Source organism: Dryobates pubescens, chromosome 4 (assembly GCF_014839835.1).
Source record: "Dryobates pubescens isolate bDryPub1 chromosome 4, bDryPub1.pri, whole genome shotgun sequence".
NCBI lineage: Eukaryota > Metazoa > Chordata > Aves > Piciformes > Picidae > Dryobates > Dryobates pubescens.
Genome location: NC_071615.1, coordinates 30,490,992 through 30,511,401, shown reverse-complemented (window position 1 = coordinate 30,511,401; position 20,410 = coordinate 30,490,992). Strand labels below are relative to the sequence as shown.

General features: G+C 38.1%; 1 protein-coding gene across 7 annotated transcripts in view; it reads left to right on the top strand.

The window, feature by feature from the left end:
* POU6F2 (POU class 6 homeobox 2) overlaps nucleotides 1-20,410 on the top strand; it is a 321,124-nt gene that overhangs the window by 133,804 nt on the left and 166,910 nt on the right. For all 7 annotated transcript variants that reach the window (XM_054161003.1, XM_054160996.1, XM_054161000.1 and 4 more), the window contains 2 exons: nucleotides 1,727-1,818; nucleotides 2,761-2,989. In XM_054161003.1, coding sequence (XP_054016978.1) covers nucleotides 1,727-1,818; nucleotides 2,761-2,989 — 321 coding nt within the window. The remainder of the gene's footprint in view (nucleotides 1-1,726; nucleotides 1,819-2,760; nucleotides 2,990-20,410) is intronic.

The window sequence follows — 20,410 nt, the reverse complement described above, 5'->3', positions numbered from 1 at the left end:
CTGAATCTCAGGTATCTAGTTCCACTTCTTTCTTATCAAGTAACTCAGATGAGTAAATTGTACATAAAAAATTTAGTGACTGGGTCACTGCTTTCAGGTTATTAGGCAATTGTTGGGAGTCCTTGCCAATTACAGAAGGTCAGCTTATTCACATTATTAAATGACAGTGGTCATTAAAATGCCAAACATATTCTTACAGAACTCCCTTTATAAAATGTCAGCAAGTCTGTACGTTTTTATTAGTTGCAAATCAAATATTTCAATAGACCATTTGTAAGTATTCCCAAAGCAGCGTCCATTTCTGCCTTTCTGCGGTCACACAAAAATATTACATATTAATCATATTTTCAAATTTCTACATAATAACTCTGCACATTTATTGTTTAATCCTATTCTAAAATGCCGTTATGATTGACACCTCGCTGTAGAGATAGAAGTCAATTGAATAATATGTAGCAGTCAATTTTATTTGTACCTTAATGTGCTGAAGGTGGTTGTTTTTTTTTTTTCACATTTCCATTATTTATAAGTCTGTCCCCTTGGAGAATATATAGAAGAATTTGTTTTAAATGAGCTGATAATACCCTCTTTAAAATTTATAAGTGTAACACAATCATATCCTTTTCCTTATGGTGCCAGAGTGTGCCAATAAACAGGTTATGAATTATCTTGCACTTGCTATTCATAGGACAAACATAGGAAAAGAGCATCTCGTTAAGATTTGCATAGAACAAAATTTCAACCACTCACCGGAAAAAGCTAACAGAGCAGGAGCTATCATACCAGCCAGGAAACCTGACACCAGTGCCAGGGTTTTCTTTTTCAGAGAGTACAGGACTCTTACAGCTACTTGTGATACACGCTGTCATTCTTTGCACTTCAAAGATAAATGTGGGCCCGATCGTGCCATCAGTACTGAGAAACTTTGTGAATCAATGCAAGTCCTTCCCCCAGAGGAAACAATGGAATGGACATAATTTAAAAAACATCTTGGTACTTTCTTACAACTCACAGGACATTTTTCTTTCTCTTTTTTTCTTTTTCAAATCTGTGTTGCAGACTTCAGCAAAATTCAGCAGGGCTGGGCTGTGTTCTGTGCTTAGCAAGTCATTAGTGCCCAGCGTATAGTTCGATTGTTGGATATTGATCAGCTCAGAAAATGCTGGAAATCCTTGGTTTCACAGAATTTTGCTTGCCCCCCACATGCAATTCAGAAAACAAGCTGTCATTTGGAAGCATAGCAGTTTTCAGTTTTCATAGTGCCTTTTTATTGCAAACACTACAGCCTTTGCTGCCTCAGTAACCCACAAAAGAAAATACTTTATTAAGATACAAAGTAGATGTGACTTGATTGTTTTTCAGATAATTTTTGCTTTCAGAAATTAGAATGGCTGATGCTCACCTAAGCATAAAAAATGCCTTTCCCACACACCCGGAGTGCTCATGTACTGTATGTAAATTGATGTATAATGCAACCCACATTAGCTGGGTTGATGATAGCTTCAGTTTCACTGCTGTCAGATTTTTGTAGCTTCTGGAATGAGTTGGCTGGTCTGAATGAATGTAAGCATAATTTATGCAGCTGATAAGTGATTTGAGTGCTTGAGTTATTGATAAGGCACTTTAACATATCATTTTCAGCTTGATGTTATGTGACATCAGAGTAGAAGGTAATGTGGCAGTCCCCAGGCTTGAGATTAAAGTCAGTCTGCTCTTTGGATTTCAGAGGCCAGAGGAAATACAGGGCTGCCCGACACGAGCCCAGCAGACCAGCACCAACCCAGTCAGTCCCATCCTGCATTCCCTGTTGGGCCTCAGGTCAGTATTTTTCCTTTTGGCTAATTGAGACATGCAGTTTGAAAAGTAAATAACTGCAATTGATCATATTTGATCTCTGTAATGTAGGAAATGTGACTCTGTTGGGCTACATTTAGTATTACAAAAAGGGAGCATGTATATATCATGTGTAGGTTTTAAAAGCTGTTTGTTTGGAAAGATTAGCATTTTGCAGGCTTTTCTGAAATAAAACCTAAGCAGTTTTGCATACTTAGGAGGTGAATTATTTGAATGTCTTATAGAAGTTATTTTTAAAATACATGCCATAATTTAATATTAAAAAGCTTGTGCAATTTTTAATGCAGCTTTATTGGCTCTGACAGTTGTGCCTGTCACACACAGCTTCTACCTTAGTAAAGGCATTTCATTATCTTTTATGCCAGGTATTTATTTTCTTTACAGCAAAATGTAGGTGTAATAGTATGGCACTGTATAACATTTTAAAAGATTTCTCATGTCACTTCACAATCTTATCCAAGTCAGCCATACTCTGAGAAGATACTTCGTGTTCTTCTGCTTTCCAGGACAGTCTTGGTCCACATAGCTTCTAGTAATAGTTACTATAGTGTTTGCTGGTTTTGATCAATGTACTACAGTGAAAATTTGGGAAATGTTGGCATTTAAGCACTTAAAAGCTGGCTTGAGTTAGGCCACCTCATATTCATAAATTATCTTCAGTGCATGTATAATGAGTTTGCTAGTCTTAATTCAACTGGGATTGCTACCAGGCTACACGACTGTCAGGCTTACAGCTTCAGCCTGTCGAGTTTGTCAGAACAGTCTGTGTGGGTGAGAATGGATACTTTCAGATATTGGAAGCAGTGCATGTCCGTGGTGGAACATGAAAGGGTCCCAAGCCAGAAAAGGTGTGTGTAACACAGCTCTGCACAGTAAAATGGACCTGCTGTCTGTGTTTTGTTGCAGCCATTACTGACAGCCCAACAGTTAGCCTCAGCAGTAGCGGGGGTGATGCCAGGAGGCACTCCAGCCCTGAATCAGCCGATCCTTATTCCTTTCAACATGGCTGGGCAGCTGGGGGGCCAACAAGGACTTGTCCTAACTCTACCTACAGCAAATCTTACCAACATCCAAGGGCTGGTAGCAGCAGCTGCAGCAGGAGGCATCATGACTTTGCCATTGCAAAATCTACAAGGTAAGCCATGGTTATCATTTTTCTAATATGCTCTTTTGCCTGTTTGTTTCACTTTTTCTTTAAACTGGGTGGTCTGTTCTCCAGTGAAACATTGCTCTTGACACATATTGAAAATTCATACCTGAATTGGTTTTTAATACTTGAGAGATACTTAAGAGTTATTTGCATTACAGGTTGGAGATTGAGTCTTAGGTTCTATGGGTCAGTAACATAAAATAGATGTATGATTTGTTAGGCTTTTCTGCCATCAGTGATCAATCTTCCCTACTCACAGGTGACTTTAAAATTTCAAATGGCAGTAAGAAGGCAAGTATCTGTTCCACCACTGGTGATTAAGGTAGATGAGTGAATAAGGGCAACTAAAAGCTTGAAAATGACTTTAAAAAAATTAAACACTTGTGTTATAAAATCAAAGTTTTTTCAGCTGCCATCAGTGTCCCAGATACGCAGCCTTTTTCTTGTTGTGGAAGATCTGCCTTATCAATAGTATTCTGCTGTCCTCATATAATCTTTGAGGGAGTTGCACGACTCCAAAGTCACAAGCAAAAAGTCCAACTCTGTATGTGTCTGAGCTGTAACATATTGCAACAGCTCTGCCTTAGGATATCGGATGCATTCTCCCTGTGGTCTAAAAATCAGACTGAAAAGCAATTCTATAAAATCTCTGTTCTTCACTAGTATTGTCTGCTGTTCAATCAACAAGAAACAGTTCTCAATCCAAACAGATGTGGTATTAGATGGATTTATGTACTACTCCAAATTATGTTGATTACGTGTCAGAAAGCAGTTGCTACTGAACTGAACTGAATCAAATGTAGCAAGTGTTAGCCAATACCTTACAATAGAATAGTACAACTTTAATGCAGGAGGATGGTAAGGAAGTGAATGTCCAGTGTGCAAGTGGTAAAGGTATGAGCAGGAAGTATCAAAATAAAGCTTTAGTTCTTCCAATTTATTCATTTTTATTTCTTGGTGTTGTAAATGGAAGAAAATGTCTTCCTTGATGAGAATGATTTTTTTTTTTTTTAATTGAATGGTCTACACTGCACCTTAAGTACTTTTGAGTTATTAAACTCTGGTGGCTGCTGGTTACCAGATTAATTGTTTGAACCACCAAATCCTACAGGCTGTGAAACAGAGAAAAGGAAGAGACAGCTCACGTGTTGAACAAACTCCCTAACAAACCACATGCACAGTACTCTCACCTGTTGGAGCAGCTACTTGCCTTTACCTTGTGCATGTTTTAAAGTTTAATGTCAACAGACCTCTCTTATCATAGTTGTAAATGGTTTTCACTTTAATGTTTAAAATAATGTCTCTCTCATACCATTAAGCTGCACCGAAGAACCTGTCATTCATAAATCATAGATGAAAAGGACACACTAATGCACAAATTTTGCTTGTTTAAAATTTGAGAGTGCATGTAAAGTAGGGAACTGGAGATTAAAAAAATAATGTGGGAACAGGAGCGGGTAAAAGCAGATATAACAAAGTGAAGGGGAAGTGGCTTTTTAGCGTAGGTGGATGATGAAATCTTAATGAAGAAACAGGCATTATAAAAACGTATCCTTCCACTCCGGAGTGCTCCAGGTTGTAGTTGCTGGGTATGTAGTATTATAAATAAACATAAGCCCGTGCAGTTTTTACGTCATTTATTCACCCCATGTGGCAAAGCTTGAAGGTAGGGATTAAGCCGGGCAACCTTTGCTCTTCAGTTTAGCCATGGATGTCTAATTGCTAGCTAAAAGGTGTAACTGCTGCCAAATAAATTTTGCAAGCAATGACCTTACCCGATGAAAAGATTTCCTCTGCAATCTTTACTGGTAGACAGAAGCATGGAATCAAATAAGGACTCACCAGAGCATCAAGTGCAGTTCCCTCTCTTTGGATGCAATCACACCTTCCATAAAATATCTGACAGGAACAAAACCTGCACATTTATTTAGTTGTACTGCTGTTTGCTCTACTCTCTCTACTCTTCCCTCCTGATCCTCTAAGCACGTGCCACCACCTTTATTATTTGGAAGTGAAACTGATATAGAAGGAAATGAAGTAACTTGGACAAGATAGCTCTTGAGAGCCCTGAATCACAGTTGTAGGTTTCTCTTGCTCCCTATGTAGCCCAATGCATGTGTGAATGGAGGTGGGAGTCAGGTAAGAGTGCTGTCTCACTAGAACATATCTTTAGCTGTGCTTAGTTGAGATATAATCATAGAATATGTGCTCTGTTTTGTAGCCAGCACTTTTATAGGCATAGTCTTAGAAGCCTATGCTTCAACACAGTTTTAGTAATTCCTGTCTTATGGGGAAAATCAGACTGTATTCATCAGTTTCCATCTCTCTTAAACCTCATTGTGGCACAATCAACCTAGATGACTGGGGAGACAAGTTTTCACAAATAGCCCAGAATTTCCAGTGCGGTCAAGCATAGATGTCCACAGCTCCTGTGAGCTGGGTCTTCTTGTGTAGTCTTTTTCTTCTCTGGCCAGTAAATTTTCTAAACCTCTTCATCACAAACTACACCAGCTAGGTAACTCAAAAAAACCAAACCAAACCAAACCAAACCAAACCAAAAAACTCCAGCACTCTGAAGACTGTTTGAATGCTTTGTGAATTCAGAAAACTTCTGATCTAACAGAGTACTCAAATTCCTATGAAACGTTGATTGACATTTTCTGTCATCCACATACACATTTAACTGATTTTCTTATTGAGGATCTTCAGGTCTGGTTCAGGATGATGTGTACAATACCTCAGGGTGACTGGCTAAACCAATGAAATCCCTTGATTGTGGATTCAGTGATAGGAATCAGGAGGAAATATGCTAACTGAGTAAACAAGAGTTTCCTTAAAAATTCCAGACAGTGGGAAAATGGAGTGATTAATTATATGGTAGTTAGTCACATTTTATAACTTATTCAGTGAAATTACCTATTCTTCAGTAGTCAGTTTCTTATAAATGAGATTATTTTTTTCCCCAATGTATTTGTGTTAAATCATTCAGTTGTTATACAGCCCTGATTGGGTTGGAAGGGACTTTAGAAATTATCCAGTTCCAACGCCCTTACCAAGGGATACCTTTTATTAGACCAGTCACTCCAGGCCCCATCCAACCTGGTTTTGAACACTTAAAGCTTTGGAGCCTCCGCAACTTCTCTGAACACCCTGTTCCAGTCCCTCACCACCCTCAGAGTGAAGAATTTCTTCCTAATGGGTCATCTAGCTTCTTCCAGTATGAAGCCATTACCCATTGTTCTATGCCTTTGTAAAAAGTCCCCCTAGAGCTCTCCTGTAGCCTCCTTCAATTACTGGAAGGCTACTCTAAAGTATCTCTGGAGCCTTCTCTTCTCCAGGGTGAACCACCCCGATTCTCTCAGCCTGTCAAATGTGTGTGAATGGAAGGAAGGTGAAAGTGTAAATTCTTGCTGTGAAACTTAAAATAATATGTTTTTTCTTGGCTCCTGGTAAGCAAATTTCATATGTGCAAGGAATATGCAAAGAATACAATTAACTGGGATACCAAGAGGGTTGGTGTCTAAACAGCCATCTTTTTTAGACTGAAAAGAAATCCCTAAACAGACCTCAGATTAGTCTATGGAGCTTTGACTTTCCAAAAACAGTTCTTTGAAGAGAACAGTAAAATCAACAACCATAACTTTTTACAGTAATCCACTAAAAGCACTGAACATAAGGTTTTAAAAACCACCCAAGAAAGCTGTTGTCCCACTCAATTTACACACCTGTTTTGCCCTCATGGCACCTTAGAATTACAGCTGGAACACAGCCATGCTTCCATAAGCAGCAAAAAAAAAAAGAAAGGTGTTACAGCAGCAATGATGAGGTTGTGATAAGGGAAGAAGTGAGATGGGTACCCTACAAGATAACGTGTTTGTCTGTTGCTTTTAGTTCATTGATTCTTGGCCTGTCCTTATGGATTTAACACAGAAAACTCTGTGACGTCTTTCCTCTTATCATCCAAACTGGTGCTCATTAACTTTCAGCTTTCTGTCTTTGGGAAACTTTCCTCAGTTTCAGCTTCTTCATGTGCTTTGCCAAGTGCATTTCTTTAGGTTTTGGGGGGAGGGTGTTCTTTTTTTAATTTTAGTTCTCCTTCTCAAGAGTCTGTCCTAGGGACTAGTAGTTACTTAATCTCAGGGTATTCAATAATGCCTGGGAGCTGATATTCATGGAAAGGCATTCTTTCCTTAAGCCCATCTGATTTTTATGTCTCAATGCAATATTTCTGTATATCTGAACAGAAAGATACTTTTTCTGGGGACGCAGTTTCTTCTGTCTTGTTTTCTTAATAGAATTTTTAACCCTGTTGATTTCCTGTTGAAACCACAGAGAAATAAGAAGGTATTCCAGTATTGAATAGTTACTAAAGGCTGTACTCTCATATCATTCACTTTTCCATGGCAGCCAGAGCAGCTTTAGCTAAAAAGTTAATGTATTTGAGCTAAGGTATAGTATAATATGGTAAGGTATAGTATGCACCTTAGAAATAAGAAGAAACCAGAAACCTGTTAGCTCACTGCTGACCACGCATGTGCCATAGATAACAATTTGGGAGTCTCTCTACAAAAGGCTGGCCCAAACAGATTACATAGTAATGGCACAAGAATGTTTTAGATATCTCCACCAATACACAGCTTGAATGACACTTGAACCTTTAAAAAAATCAACAAGTTGGAAATTCTAGCCTCCTGGCACTGCAACTTTGTGTATTTTATTTCCACTACACATTGTACTGTTCCTAAAGTGGATGTCAATAATTTATTACCAAGTCAGAGTTTCTCAGTCTTGAGTTCAGAAAGAAATGAGAACAAACTATCTCCCCAAATCATTAGTGAAAGGCTTCAGTGCTGAAAGGAAGCCTTGGATAGCTGAAAATGTGAAATCATTAAATTACATTATTTAAACTGCAGGAGGTCATATTTTAGCTGCAATACAGTGGAAGGGGAAATGTATCAAACATCTTGAGAACTAGGAGACAGCCATTAAAATGCACTGATATGGGTAACAATAGACACAGATGGTGGTTAAAAAAAACCCCAGTATTAAAAGGCATTTTTTTATGTAGAGAGAGTGTAAAATTGCATGTTAGGTAAAGACAATGATATCAGAAAGGGAAAAAAAAAAAGTATTGTTTACATTTATTAGATCTTGTTTCATCTGAACATAGATTTGTATCATTAATTGTGCAGCAGATAAAATAAACATGCTCTGTCTCCATTCCTCCATGTATACACACCTTAAAAATCAGAAATCAGAGAGAGATGAAAAACAAAAAAGAGACAGTAAAGGAGTAAACTACAAACCTCAATTGCTTACTGATCTAGAGTCCAAATTCCAGCTTTTTAGAACATTCTCCCTCTTTAACTAAAGTGACACAGTCCCTATTCATTTGTATTCCCCTTCAAGTAACATGAAATAGCTTTCAGAGTCTACAGAAAGGCAGTGTTTCACTTATGTATTTTAATGAGCACCAATGTCAGTAATAATCAAAATGATGTTTCACTTAGAGGAATAGTTTATTCCCAGGTACTTCTGCAGTGTACTAACATAACCAGAACAAGAATGACAACAGCCAAGAAAAGGAGCTGCACTTGCTAGCAATTTCTGTGAAGCCCTCAAACCAAATATACCTCTGCTATCACTAAGTGCTGCACATAATGCAGTCACTGTGAAGGGCTCATTTGCACAGACAAGGGGTTAGCCACCCCCTAAGACTGACCTTCCTGCTTTAATACATGGAAAGAAATAAGAGAAATTTGTGCATCCTCAAGCATAATGTGGCATGCACACTCTTTTACTGGTTTAGCAGCCACTACAGAAGGTTTCCTTGGGCTTACATCTGTATCCTATCCAGCCTATGCTGTAGGGGAACTGAAGTAATAGGCAGAGGTCGCTAAAGATGAGGTAGGTAGAAGGTTTTGTGTCTCCATCTGCTCTCCCAGCAAACATACTGTTTGGGAGGCCTGCTTTTCTAAACATAATAGGGTAAGAACCTTACTGGACTGGGGTTTGGTTTGGGCTTTTTCCCTGTCACACAAGGTTTCTTCTATAGGAATGCTGTTGCCCCATGTCAATTGTTCATCTTGTTCAGTGGCAAACTGCTGACTTTACAGAGGGAATGCGAAAGATTCAGGGCTTTATTAGTTACTAGTTGTTTATTGATCATTCCCAGTGTGTTAGCCATTTGTTGTTTGGATTATCTACCCCATAAGTTAAAGCCCTTCTGTCAAAGGCATTAAAATGCAGTAGTCTTAATACTTGCATGCTCTGTTGTTGACTTCCACCTAGAATAGACCTCAGACATACCAATTTTTTTGCTACTGATGGTTATGGAACAACATCAGTGAGGAGTAATGATGTGATGTAGATCAAATTAATGCTGAAATCAAATTCTTCACACCTATTTAAACTTTGTGGGACAAGATTTGTCAGTCTAACTTTCCAGGTTTGTATGCCAAGAAGCGGATGGGAAAGGCAGAAGTAGTCTGTGCCTCCCCAAAGTTTCCACCAAAAATCTAATGGTTTACTATCCTCTGACAAACATGACCACAGGACTAGAAGTTTTGGTGTGAATGGTATGCAAGACCTGGGCATTTCTAGGTATGTACCCCTTCATTCAGCCCTGACTCAGACTGATAGTGCTCCTGGCAGGAATACTCTACTTGCAGGATTATAAATGAAATGTCTATCAACCAGAACATGGATGCATTTTAATGGTGCTTTTAAAGTATATCTTTGCACCTGTTTCCAGAAGCCTTTAATCTTCTTCTTGAATTTAGACCGTGACAATTTAAATTAACGTAGAGAAAACTCATTCCAATAATTTTAAGCACTTAACTGGCTGTAATCTTACAAAAGCCAAGAAATTTCAAATGCAAGCGAAAATCCTAGCCAGTGTTTCACACTCTGTTCCTCACCTCCACATTGTAGTACACCTGTTACATGCACTAGTAGGTCACATTCAAATAGATCACATGCATGTGAAGAGTTGCATCTATATGGTAAATGCATACTCATATGCTGGTCCAAGACTCTTTACTGAAATAGACTGAGTTGTAGAAAGATTACCAAGATGGATTTGCAGCCTTCAGTCTTAATTTCCTTGCCTTAGTGGATTTAAGTCAGACATTTATAGTCTTTGTGGTTTAATTTCCTTTGTTTTTCCATGGTGTTTGTATTAATAAAATCCCCGTGATTCATGTTTTAAAAACTCCCTGGACACATACTCATATTCTTGATAGACCAGTGAGATTCTAATCAAGCACATATATATTTAGGGACTCACAAAAACAACAAAGTCTTTATTGACCAACTGGGTTTACAGGCATTTTTAATAGTGTCAATTTTGAATGCATGGAACACACAAACTAATCGCTTGGGAACCAATTTTTTTAATGAAATTTCTTCAAAGTCTATGTAGTTCTGTACCACAGAACCAAATACCTCTTCTTTTCACAGAAATATCTTTTGATGTTTCTGTTTAATTGTCATGGAAAGTTCTGAAGGTGTCTTACAACTTTATTATTAAAATCTTAGTCTGTGCATCTTGAAACATTTTACAGGGGTTTATTTGCTTTGGTTTGATTGGCGGGGATGGAGGGAGGTTGGATTTGTTTGTTGAGTTTGGGTTTTTTTTTAAAGAAAATACCCTGCCTGCCACTAAGCTTGCTCTAGAAATGGAAACAGGACTTGTCTGGTGACATCAGAAATGGTGAGAGTGAAACTTCCTTCAGTTTTCTTGTCCCCAGACCTCCATGCAATCTTATATCCTTTGGGTAGAAATCTGTACTCATGAAGATCTTCAGGCCCCAGACCTTTTTCCTGCTGATCCCTGAAGCTACTTCCATTTCTTGAACATTCTGTCTTTGCAAGCCTATTGCTCTGAGAGACGTAGCAGAGAGCACAGACGTGAGACCTGTGTTCTGCTTTGCGTTCCACCCCAGAGGTCAACAATTCATGCGAAGGCCAACAATTCATGCATGTTTTCTGCAACTCTCTCCCCACCTGTAAATGACTCTGGGTAGTTAGCACTTTGCTCTCCTACACAGTGGCTTGAATCACTGCTGTTAGATGTCTTGATCTTCTTAGACACAGACTATATCCTTGCTAAACGCCCTAAATTCTTAAGTCTAGCTCTGGTTCATAGACCTATAAGAGGCTAGATATATTTCAGTGGCTGAAATAATCAGGTGTTTTTTCCTTATTTCCTTTTGCAGCCCATAGAAAGATTGGAAGTTTCCACCAGGGTTAAGAAGATCCAAAACAATATGGGGTTTTAGACTGTTGATGGTATAGTGGTTTTTTGCTTATTTATTTTAACATGAATATTGCTTTTAGATGTAATCAGCTGTAGACTTGACATATCTTACAGACTCTTCTTTCTCATATTTGTGTTTTGTTATGATAAATTACATGATGTTAAAAGTAAATCTCCATCATAAAGACAAGTTTCTCATCTCACTTCCATGATTCATTTTATTCAAGTCAATGCTGATGATTTGGATTTACATAACCTGATTGTTGAATATATTTCCCTTTCTGTTTCTCAGATTCTGTTTCTCAGATTCTGTTTCAGTCTCTTGTCCCTTTCCTCATCCAGCATTGTTTCAATCCATCCTTTAAATTTCAGCTATAATATATTTAAATTATTCCAACTCAAAAATCCAGAACGTGTTTTGTACTTCGTAGCTAATTTCACATTACATCAGCAATATCTGGATAAACCTCCTATCATTTTCCCAACATTTTATCTGGCTTCTGTATTTTAGAAGATACAGCTGTAACAGGACATGAATCCTGTCTAAAAAGCTAGGAAATTATAGCAGGATGTTTTCAGGGAATTCACTCACTGGCAACCTGAAAGTTGCTTCTTTTATTTTGTTCATTTTTAAAAGGATAAAATCTCTCAATTTTCTACATGCTCTCTGAGAACTATAAGTCTAGAAATCTGAACAGTCATTTCCAGATTCTCACTTCAAGATTTTAGCTTTTTCTTTGCCAAGCTAATGCCTGTGAACTCTAATGGAAGACCATGCTCCCCACCTAGCACTGTAGCATCTTTAAAAATATTCTGTCTCAGTTGTTGTTTTTTTTTCCCCTCATTCATTTTACTGGTAATAAAATCAGCTCTTTAATTCCCCCTCTCCCCACACACTTTAGTTACCTTGGCCAGCTGCAAACACAATTAAACACATGTACTATGTGTTTCTTTTGTCAGAAGAATATCATTGGTTGTAAGTGTAAGACTTATCAAGTGTATCTTTATGTGTTTAAGTTCCCATGAGTGACATTATTTTAAAATTTCTTAGTGGTATTTATATATTTTCAACGTTTGACATCAGATAATTTGAGTTTGCTATGTTTGTGAGATAACTCACAAGGGAGAAAGTTGTATTAAATAAATAATAGAGATAAATTTTATACTTCCATATATTTCAAAGCTAATGCAGCTAACTTGCTGTGGAATGGTAACATGAAGACACAGTGCTATAATATGATTGATTTGTTTTGACAGCACCCAAATAATTGAGAGTGAAAGGTGTCAGCACAGATGAAATATTGTATAAGCCACATTCAGAAGGCAACCCCAGCAGCAATAGCAACTGGAGTTTTATTTCCTTTGATATCGCACTGTTACTCACTTCCAGTTTATTATAAAACCATGAAAGGTACGCAACTTTCCATATGATGGAGGCTTTTATGGAGGGGAGAGACACGGAAGTTTGTCAGGTACTTGAACAATAGATACTGACAATGGGATTTATGATGGATACAATATACAAGGGTAAATTATCTTAATCTTTCCCCCTGGTTTTCTCTCTTCTTTTAATCCCTTTTTACAGGCTACTGCTTATCTGGCATCTTACCTCTAGCTTGGAGGGTAAGTGACTCCCTCCAGAGCAACCATCAGTGTCAGTCTATGAATTGCCTGGCAGGGGATTGATGCAAAAGTAGTGCTGCTATTACCCTCCCCAACACTGAGACTTGTTTTTCAGTTCACCTCTTCTGCACAACAAACTATACCCATTCTGGCTAACTGAGACAGGGTAAGAATTGTATATTTGCATAATAGCATCCTACTTCACTGCAAGAAACATGCTCTGCTCTGTGATTCTTTGTGATTCTGTGAATACAAACAGCTTTAGCATCTTTTGATCCTTAGGAGAGTGTAAGTGGGCAAGTAACCTAGGACAGAAAGCCAAACAGACCAGCTGAAATAATGCCTGAAAGCAAAATAATTTTGAAATTGCTACAGTCTTTCCTTAAAAGCACAATGAACAAGAGACTAGGGTGTGCCTTTAAAAACACAAGCTATAAAGCCTCCTTTGTCCTGAAGCCCTGTTGACTTCAGTGGGAGCAAGGCTCCAAGGTACAGTTTAAAATTAAATGTATATGTCCTGCCATTTATTTCAGAAATGCTCCATTAAGAAGACACAAGTTGATGTGAATGACAAGAGTTCTCAGTAATGAGCTCTTGGTCATGCAAAACTAAACAGCTATGACAACCATCATGTTAACAAGATCAGGAACCATTGTGGCTTTGTAATATAACATCTAATCTATATCTATACCTACACCTATAGAAATATAATTATCTTATTTGAAGAAAAGTAAATAAGGGAATGGGATGAGATTTCCAATACAGGGCAGTTTATGTACAGTCACATTCCTCTTGCATTCTCTTTGTCTCCTGATCTGATTCTTTCATAAATGGCACGGTGGAGATTAGAAACCAGGGCTGAGAAACAGACTTACTGGTATTAAGAAGGGGAAAGTTTTCATTGAAGTGATGCAGGAAGGCAGGATATAAGACATTTTTCGTAAAATAAATCTTACTATTTAGCAGACTGCTTCTACTAAGTGTGTTGATTTAGAGAAGTAGAGCAGACTTGAAATTAATCCCTCTGTTTTCACCATTTGCTTCGCGTTAGTTTGACATGCATAGACCGGATTACCTTTGGGGGGCACTGAATTAGAAGTTCCAGTCCAGGTGCATGCCAGCTACATTTCAAGCTACAAGCCCTGAACTGCAGGCAGAGTGAAAGAAAGGGACTCAAACCCAAATGCCTCCTTCTAGTGGTCCTCTCCTACTGCAGCAAATCACTTGCTAATGTTGATACAGATTTAACCTTGTGCTAGTGCTTCCAGAAGTAGTAATTGCTGACTGATGTACATGCAATGAAAACAAATCCTCATTGTTGATGATTCAGAGCAGGGCTATTTAGGCAGAGACTTATCTTAGTGTACTGAGTGCCCAGGTTGCAGGGTTGTGCAGCTTATATAATAAGTAACTTTCTGCCATCAGCACCTGCAGAGTTAAATTTAACTTGGCAGCTCTGATTTTACTCACCAGCAGCTGTAATGTTCTGTTTAGTAATTGTAGACAAAATGCTCAAAATGGACTGCCTGGATGTTGTGAAATGGGCACGTAGACATCTAAACCTGAAGTTCTGGTTTGTATTTGCCAGTGTGTGATTTACAGTAGAAACATAAGCTTCCCAAGCATTGTGTTTTCTGTTAGTCTTCTCATCAAGAAGTACTCAGAATTAAACAAAAACATGCATGATTGCAAAGACTCTGCAAGGAGTCTGCATGATGTCTTTGCTTTCCTTCTCTTTCTGATGTGCCTTCAGATATACTTTTCATGTCCCTACTTGTACATATGAGCATGTTCCTATACTCTGCCCCTTTTGAGCTTCATATACTTCTGCCCCTTTAAGACCCTTTAACCTCCTTCATCCAGGAGCCTCTCTCTAGCAGGCTGTGGAATAGAAATGCCTCCTGAGAAGAATGTCATAAAGTAATGTAAAGATGTAGAGGATTTAGTTAATGGGAAGACAGTCAAGTGTCTACCATGTTTTCTGGCCACCACAATTGAGATACCTCTTTGGTTGCTTACCTCTTGATCATGAGAGGTGCTTGCCAATCCATTGCTGATGAAATGCTACCAAAAGAAATATTAGAGTAAAAAGGTAACCGTCCCAAAAGTATGATCTTCTGGACTTTAAATGGCCAGAAAAAAATGGAAAAGGGGGGGAGGGGGGAAGCTAACTGAACTGACTCACAAACATCTCCCACGTTGAATATTTTTGTGGGCCTTTTACTGATCAGTCAGACAACCCAATCAACTACTTGTTTATTCAAAGTATTTAACTTAAAAAGTTGTGTCATTTTAATAATCCCTAATTCATATGGATTCTAATGGCTATTAATAGATGCATGTTTTGAGACTTCACTGTTGTGTGAATAGCTTACTGCTTTGATGATGAGTTTTCTCTAAATCAGGAAGGAAAGTAAACATTTTCCCCCATACCTCTTCATATCTGAAGTAATTCCACATCATTGTTGCACATAAGTGGTCAGTTCTAAATGGTGGTTGTGATATGCCAGCACAGAGCCAGATCCAGAGGCCCTCAACTCTCAGTTGTAGTGAAGCAGATTCAAATTAGATGTGACGCTTGAGGGCCTGTTGACATTTGGGAGTTTGGGTTTTAAAAATCCCTGTGTGAAGACCCTCAAGGTTTGGCTGACTATAACCTGCAAATGGTTTGGCAAGACCCTATTTACAGAGACTCAAGAGCCTTTCCCTTCCTCCATTTGAGTGGTCAGCACTGACATATTGCATTATGAGAAAGAGCCCCACTTAACTCAGAACTACTTTCAATTGTCATGAGCACTCAGCCTTATTTAAACTGACACCCTCTCCATCACCCCCAAGCTAGAATCCCAATGTCAGAGTGCTTCAAGAACTTGGGATTCAAAGCTGTACTGCCTTGCTAGGAGCTGTGAGAGTGGTGCAAAACAGCACGGAAGTGAACTTCAGAGATGGAAGGACAATCCCAAAGGTGGAGGGAGATATGGAAGTATGCAGAGGAAAAGAAAGGGAAGGGAAGGCTGGCATGTGGGTTCAGATCAGGAGAGAGACTCAGAGGACCCATGTTTCTCTCTTCCTTTGCACTTAATTAGTTGGTTTTTAGTGATCTTTGTTCATACCATTAGAAGGGGTTACAGTTCCTCCGTGTTCCAAGAGCAGATACAGCCCTTCCTTCTCCCACCACAACTGGTGGCTCTGTTGAAATCTTTGTCCTTCAAGAGTTGGTGCTAAGGTTCTCAATTACAAAGAACACAAACAATCTGATATTTAAGTAGCATGGAAATTCCTGGTGTGTGGAAACAGTCTACCTATAAAAAGAGTTAAATAACTATGTGATCATTTCTGACTGTTACCAACTCAGCAAACACTTATGCCTAAATCAGCTCCAGCACTTAAATGATCTTGTTTAATATGAAACAAAGGTCATTTTAATGATCTGCTGTTTACTAAATGAGGAAACTAAGGCACAGAGTAGCAAAGTGGCTGACCTGTTTTTCTCAGCAGGACAATATCAAAACCCTCCATAGAAACCATATTTCTCAAGTCCAGTCCACCAGCTGTACTTTTGGAAATGGGTAGAGGTAGAGCACTGTGTCTACACTAATGTGAGAAAGGGACATTTCAGAGAATACTATTTCAGGATTTTTTCTGGATATTCCTAGAAAACATTTCTTATGGATTGTGTTGAAAACTGAATCCTGTTTGTCTCACAGGCATATGCTATTGGTTTTGGGGTGGCTACTTCTGTAGGTAAAGCTACTAATGTTCAGTTATATATTTAAGCCCAAGCAAAGGTTCTGTTATGGGGGGGTGGAACTTTTCAGAGAGCCCAGCCGATAGCTGAACTGTGAATGGCTTTCCTCCTTTTCCTCCTTTTCTGTTATCTGTTCACTAGAGAAACACAGCTACAGTTAGGGGTTTGGGATTAACTAACCATTCCTGCTTTCTGCAAATCTAAAGCAGTTTATATTTTTGCCTACATTTTTAGTTTAGGAAAAAATGTCATTGTCATGAATGACTTTTAGCTTTAGACTCAGTTGCATTTCAAAAATGTACCTGTTTTTTAGAGGGGGGGGAGGAGAGGAAGGGGAGAGTACTACTATTTGGATCTCATGCCAGACTTTAATGTAAAATTAATTCCTTTAAAAAGATTTTTTAAAAACCACAACATTTTTCTAATGTACATTAAGAATGTTGGAGAACTCACTGAAGCATATGCTTTGAGCTTTCAGGAGCAATCTGTAGTCAGGCATTTTAAATGAAAATTGATTTGTGATTTACATGGTCAGTGGAAAGAAAATTAACTTATGGAAGGTTGTAATGAAATATTAGACAAGTAAAAAAGTAGATGGTGATCTAGTGGAACTAAAAGTCCCATCTGGAAGAATTCTGTGACATTTTTACATTTATCTGTGTTCTGCATGAGTTGTAATGTTAGTGGTAATTTTATGGGACTGAACTGAAATGAAAAGGGTGTTATCACAGATAGCCTACAATATAGGATTGTGTTCAGTGGAGAGTCCTGTATCCTTTTCTCCATTTTCCTATAATATGACTCATTGCACTTTTTTCAGCTACTATTGTTGAATTCATTCAGCCTTTTACTTGAGGTTATTAAAGAAGAACATCAAATGCTCACAAATACAATCTAGCAGCACATTTAAAAGCAACACTGCTGCTTCCACATACTCCTGCACAGTTGAGGCACCGTCCAGGAGACCCTTTAAAATACATGCTAAAATAGCATGTCACTGCTCTGAAACAGAGTTTAATAACACACTTTTTAAAGTATGCTCTCTTTTGATTTGTGACTCATCAGCATAGTAAGAATAAAGAATTAAATCTTCTCCAGAGAACATACTGCCGTACTTCTGTTCCTCTGTCCCTTTTGAAGTCTGATATTCAGAGTACGACATCCCTGATTGCTCTTGCTGTCAGCTTCCTGGAGAATGAAGAAAGCGAAACATGTCAGAATAACATGATGCCATACTCCCTTCATTCTTCTCTTGCTTTTGTACTAGAAAATCTTTCTCCTGTTTCAATAATCCAGACTTTACTGGTATTGGAAAGGGAAACTCTTGTACTATCTTCTAACAGATAATCTTCCCCCTTCTGTAGTCTCCATGTATGACAACTTCTGACATATCATAGTTTACACACTTTGAAATGTAGGGCTCTGATTCAGCACAAGATTAATATTCTTTGCAGGCAGTAGCTTCTATTAAAACATTTTGTGACACTACTCCCATCATGAATTTTAAATATCTCTGATTTTCAAAATCTAGAGAAAAATCTTATCAAAGACTTGCTTCCTTCTATTATTAAATTAGTTAACTTTATGTCCTGTCACGTCTTATTTGTTGTGGACATCATATCTCCCTGTTCACAGGAGAGGTATGTTAGATTCCATAAGGAGCTGACACTACATTTATGCTATTTATTTTTCTCTGTTCCTTTGTGATATATATAGGCCTGATTTAAATGTCTGCCAAGCATTCTAGTTTCTCTGAACTGCAGAGAGTTTCAACATGGTTCAGCACCATGCAGAATTGGGACACTGCTGAGCAAACACACACTGTAGATCTGTGCCTCTTCCCATTGTTATTTTTTTCCAATGAACACTGGAGAATAAAAGTTGTATACAGTGTGCACACCTCCGTTAGCTGAAATAGTCTTAAACATCAAATTATACAACTAATACATGCAATGTATTAGTTTGGACAAGTGCATTATTGAAGAATACAGTTTGAAACACACCGTGTTATTTCTCCAGGAAATTAATTTTGAAAGCATATTTGGAAGGGGAGAGATATCACAAATCTATTACAAACAGTATGTATGTATTTCAATAGAATAATATGGCTAATGATGGTAGGAGCAGCCTTTTTAATCATGGGATACTGTAAAGGTCAATATTAGATATTGGCTTTCAATCCTGTCCATCTGAAACAATATACTATAGTGAATGTAATCAGTAAATGGTGGTAAATGAACCTATTAGAAACATTAACATTGCAGAAAGACAAGTTTTGAGAATAGACATTAAGTGGATCCTGCAGCTGGTAATTATCATCCTGGGAATAATTACACTAATTAATAGTTGCTAACCCCAGACTCTTGCGCCTGTGACTTTGAATGAGCTAATGATTGCTGCTCTGGAGAGTGTATTGCTGGTGGATTTTCAGTAAGTGTCAGCAGAGTAAAAAGGCCCCAGGGAAGAGATTTGACTCTGATGATCTTTAGGGTCCCCATTTTTACAAACCACAACTACATCACTGAATGATCAGATAACGTCTCCACAGACCACAAAGTAGTTGGCGGTTTTCTAATGAAGAGATCCATTTCATCATAAAGTTCCTGATTTGCAAAGTTGATATTAAGTTCATGTAACCTCAGACTCATAGTACTCGCAATCAGCAGCTTTTACCACCAAAGCTCTTTTTTTCTACTGTCTTTCCTCTTGACTCTAGTTAAGTGAACTCTGTTTCTGATAGAATTAATTTAAAATGCTACCAAATCTTTATTCATATAATTTCATTTTTGTAGGCTTTTAAACACTGAGGAGTTTATTTTACATGGGAGCACGGATCTAATTTCATCCTTCCCAGCCCTCAGTATTGTCAATACATTTGGGGCATATCATCTAGCTTCTAAGGGTGAATATCAGGGCTAATCTTGCATCATTAATGTCAGTGGTTGATGGATGTCAAAATGGCAATAGAAGAATTCCAGTAAAATCAAGATGCTGTTCATCAATAACAAAGGAAAATGTAAGGAGAGCTGTACTTCTCTTAGTCTTGCAGTCTTGAACGGAAGAGGGTTATTATTGTACTTTGGAATATCGGTCTTTGGAATATTATTAGCCTTTGATCAATGGAATGACAAAAGACTGAGGGCTGCCCCAGTTCAAAACCTTCTTTTTGTCTAAGCAAACAACAAGGCAATACTGTAATATCATTAAAACCCAATTACTTATACTACCAGACTATTAGTTGATGATTCCTCATATCATCTTCAGGGAGTTAGAAGAGACTGTAAGGAGAGCTCTTCTGTTAACTGCATTTGCTGCTTCTGATGGGATTTCCCATGCCCCTCCAGATGGACAAGAGAGCTCCTTCAGGCCAGCATGAGTTGTCCTGCTCTGAGCTGTAAAGCTGCTACTTAACACAGGTTGTAGCCGTCTTTAGTTAAGTAGAAAAGGAGAACTGCTTATATAAAAATCTATGGAAGCATCAAAGGATTGGAAAAATTGGTGCTTGAATGTTGCATTGAACAAAGAACCTTGAATACAAACCTAGTATCTGTACAGTACTTTGAAACAAGAATGCACACAGCTAGGCAGGATGAAACAGCTAGCACTGAAGATATGCCCATTGGTCAAAAAGTTGAATATGATATACAGCAAAAAGAAATAATAAATACTAGTAGTAAAGAAAATGCTTTGGAATGAGTAAGAGGGCTTGGAACTACAGAGCAGTATCTGACTGTCTGAACTCAGACAGTGGCACAAACAGGTGATACCAATACTC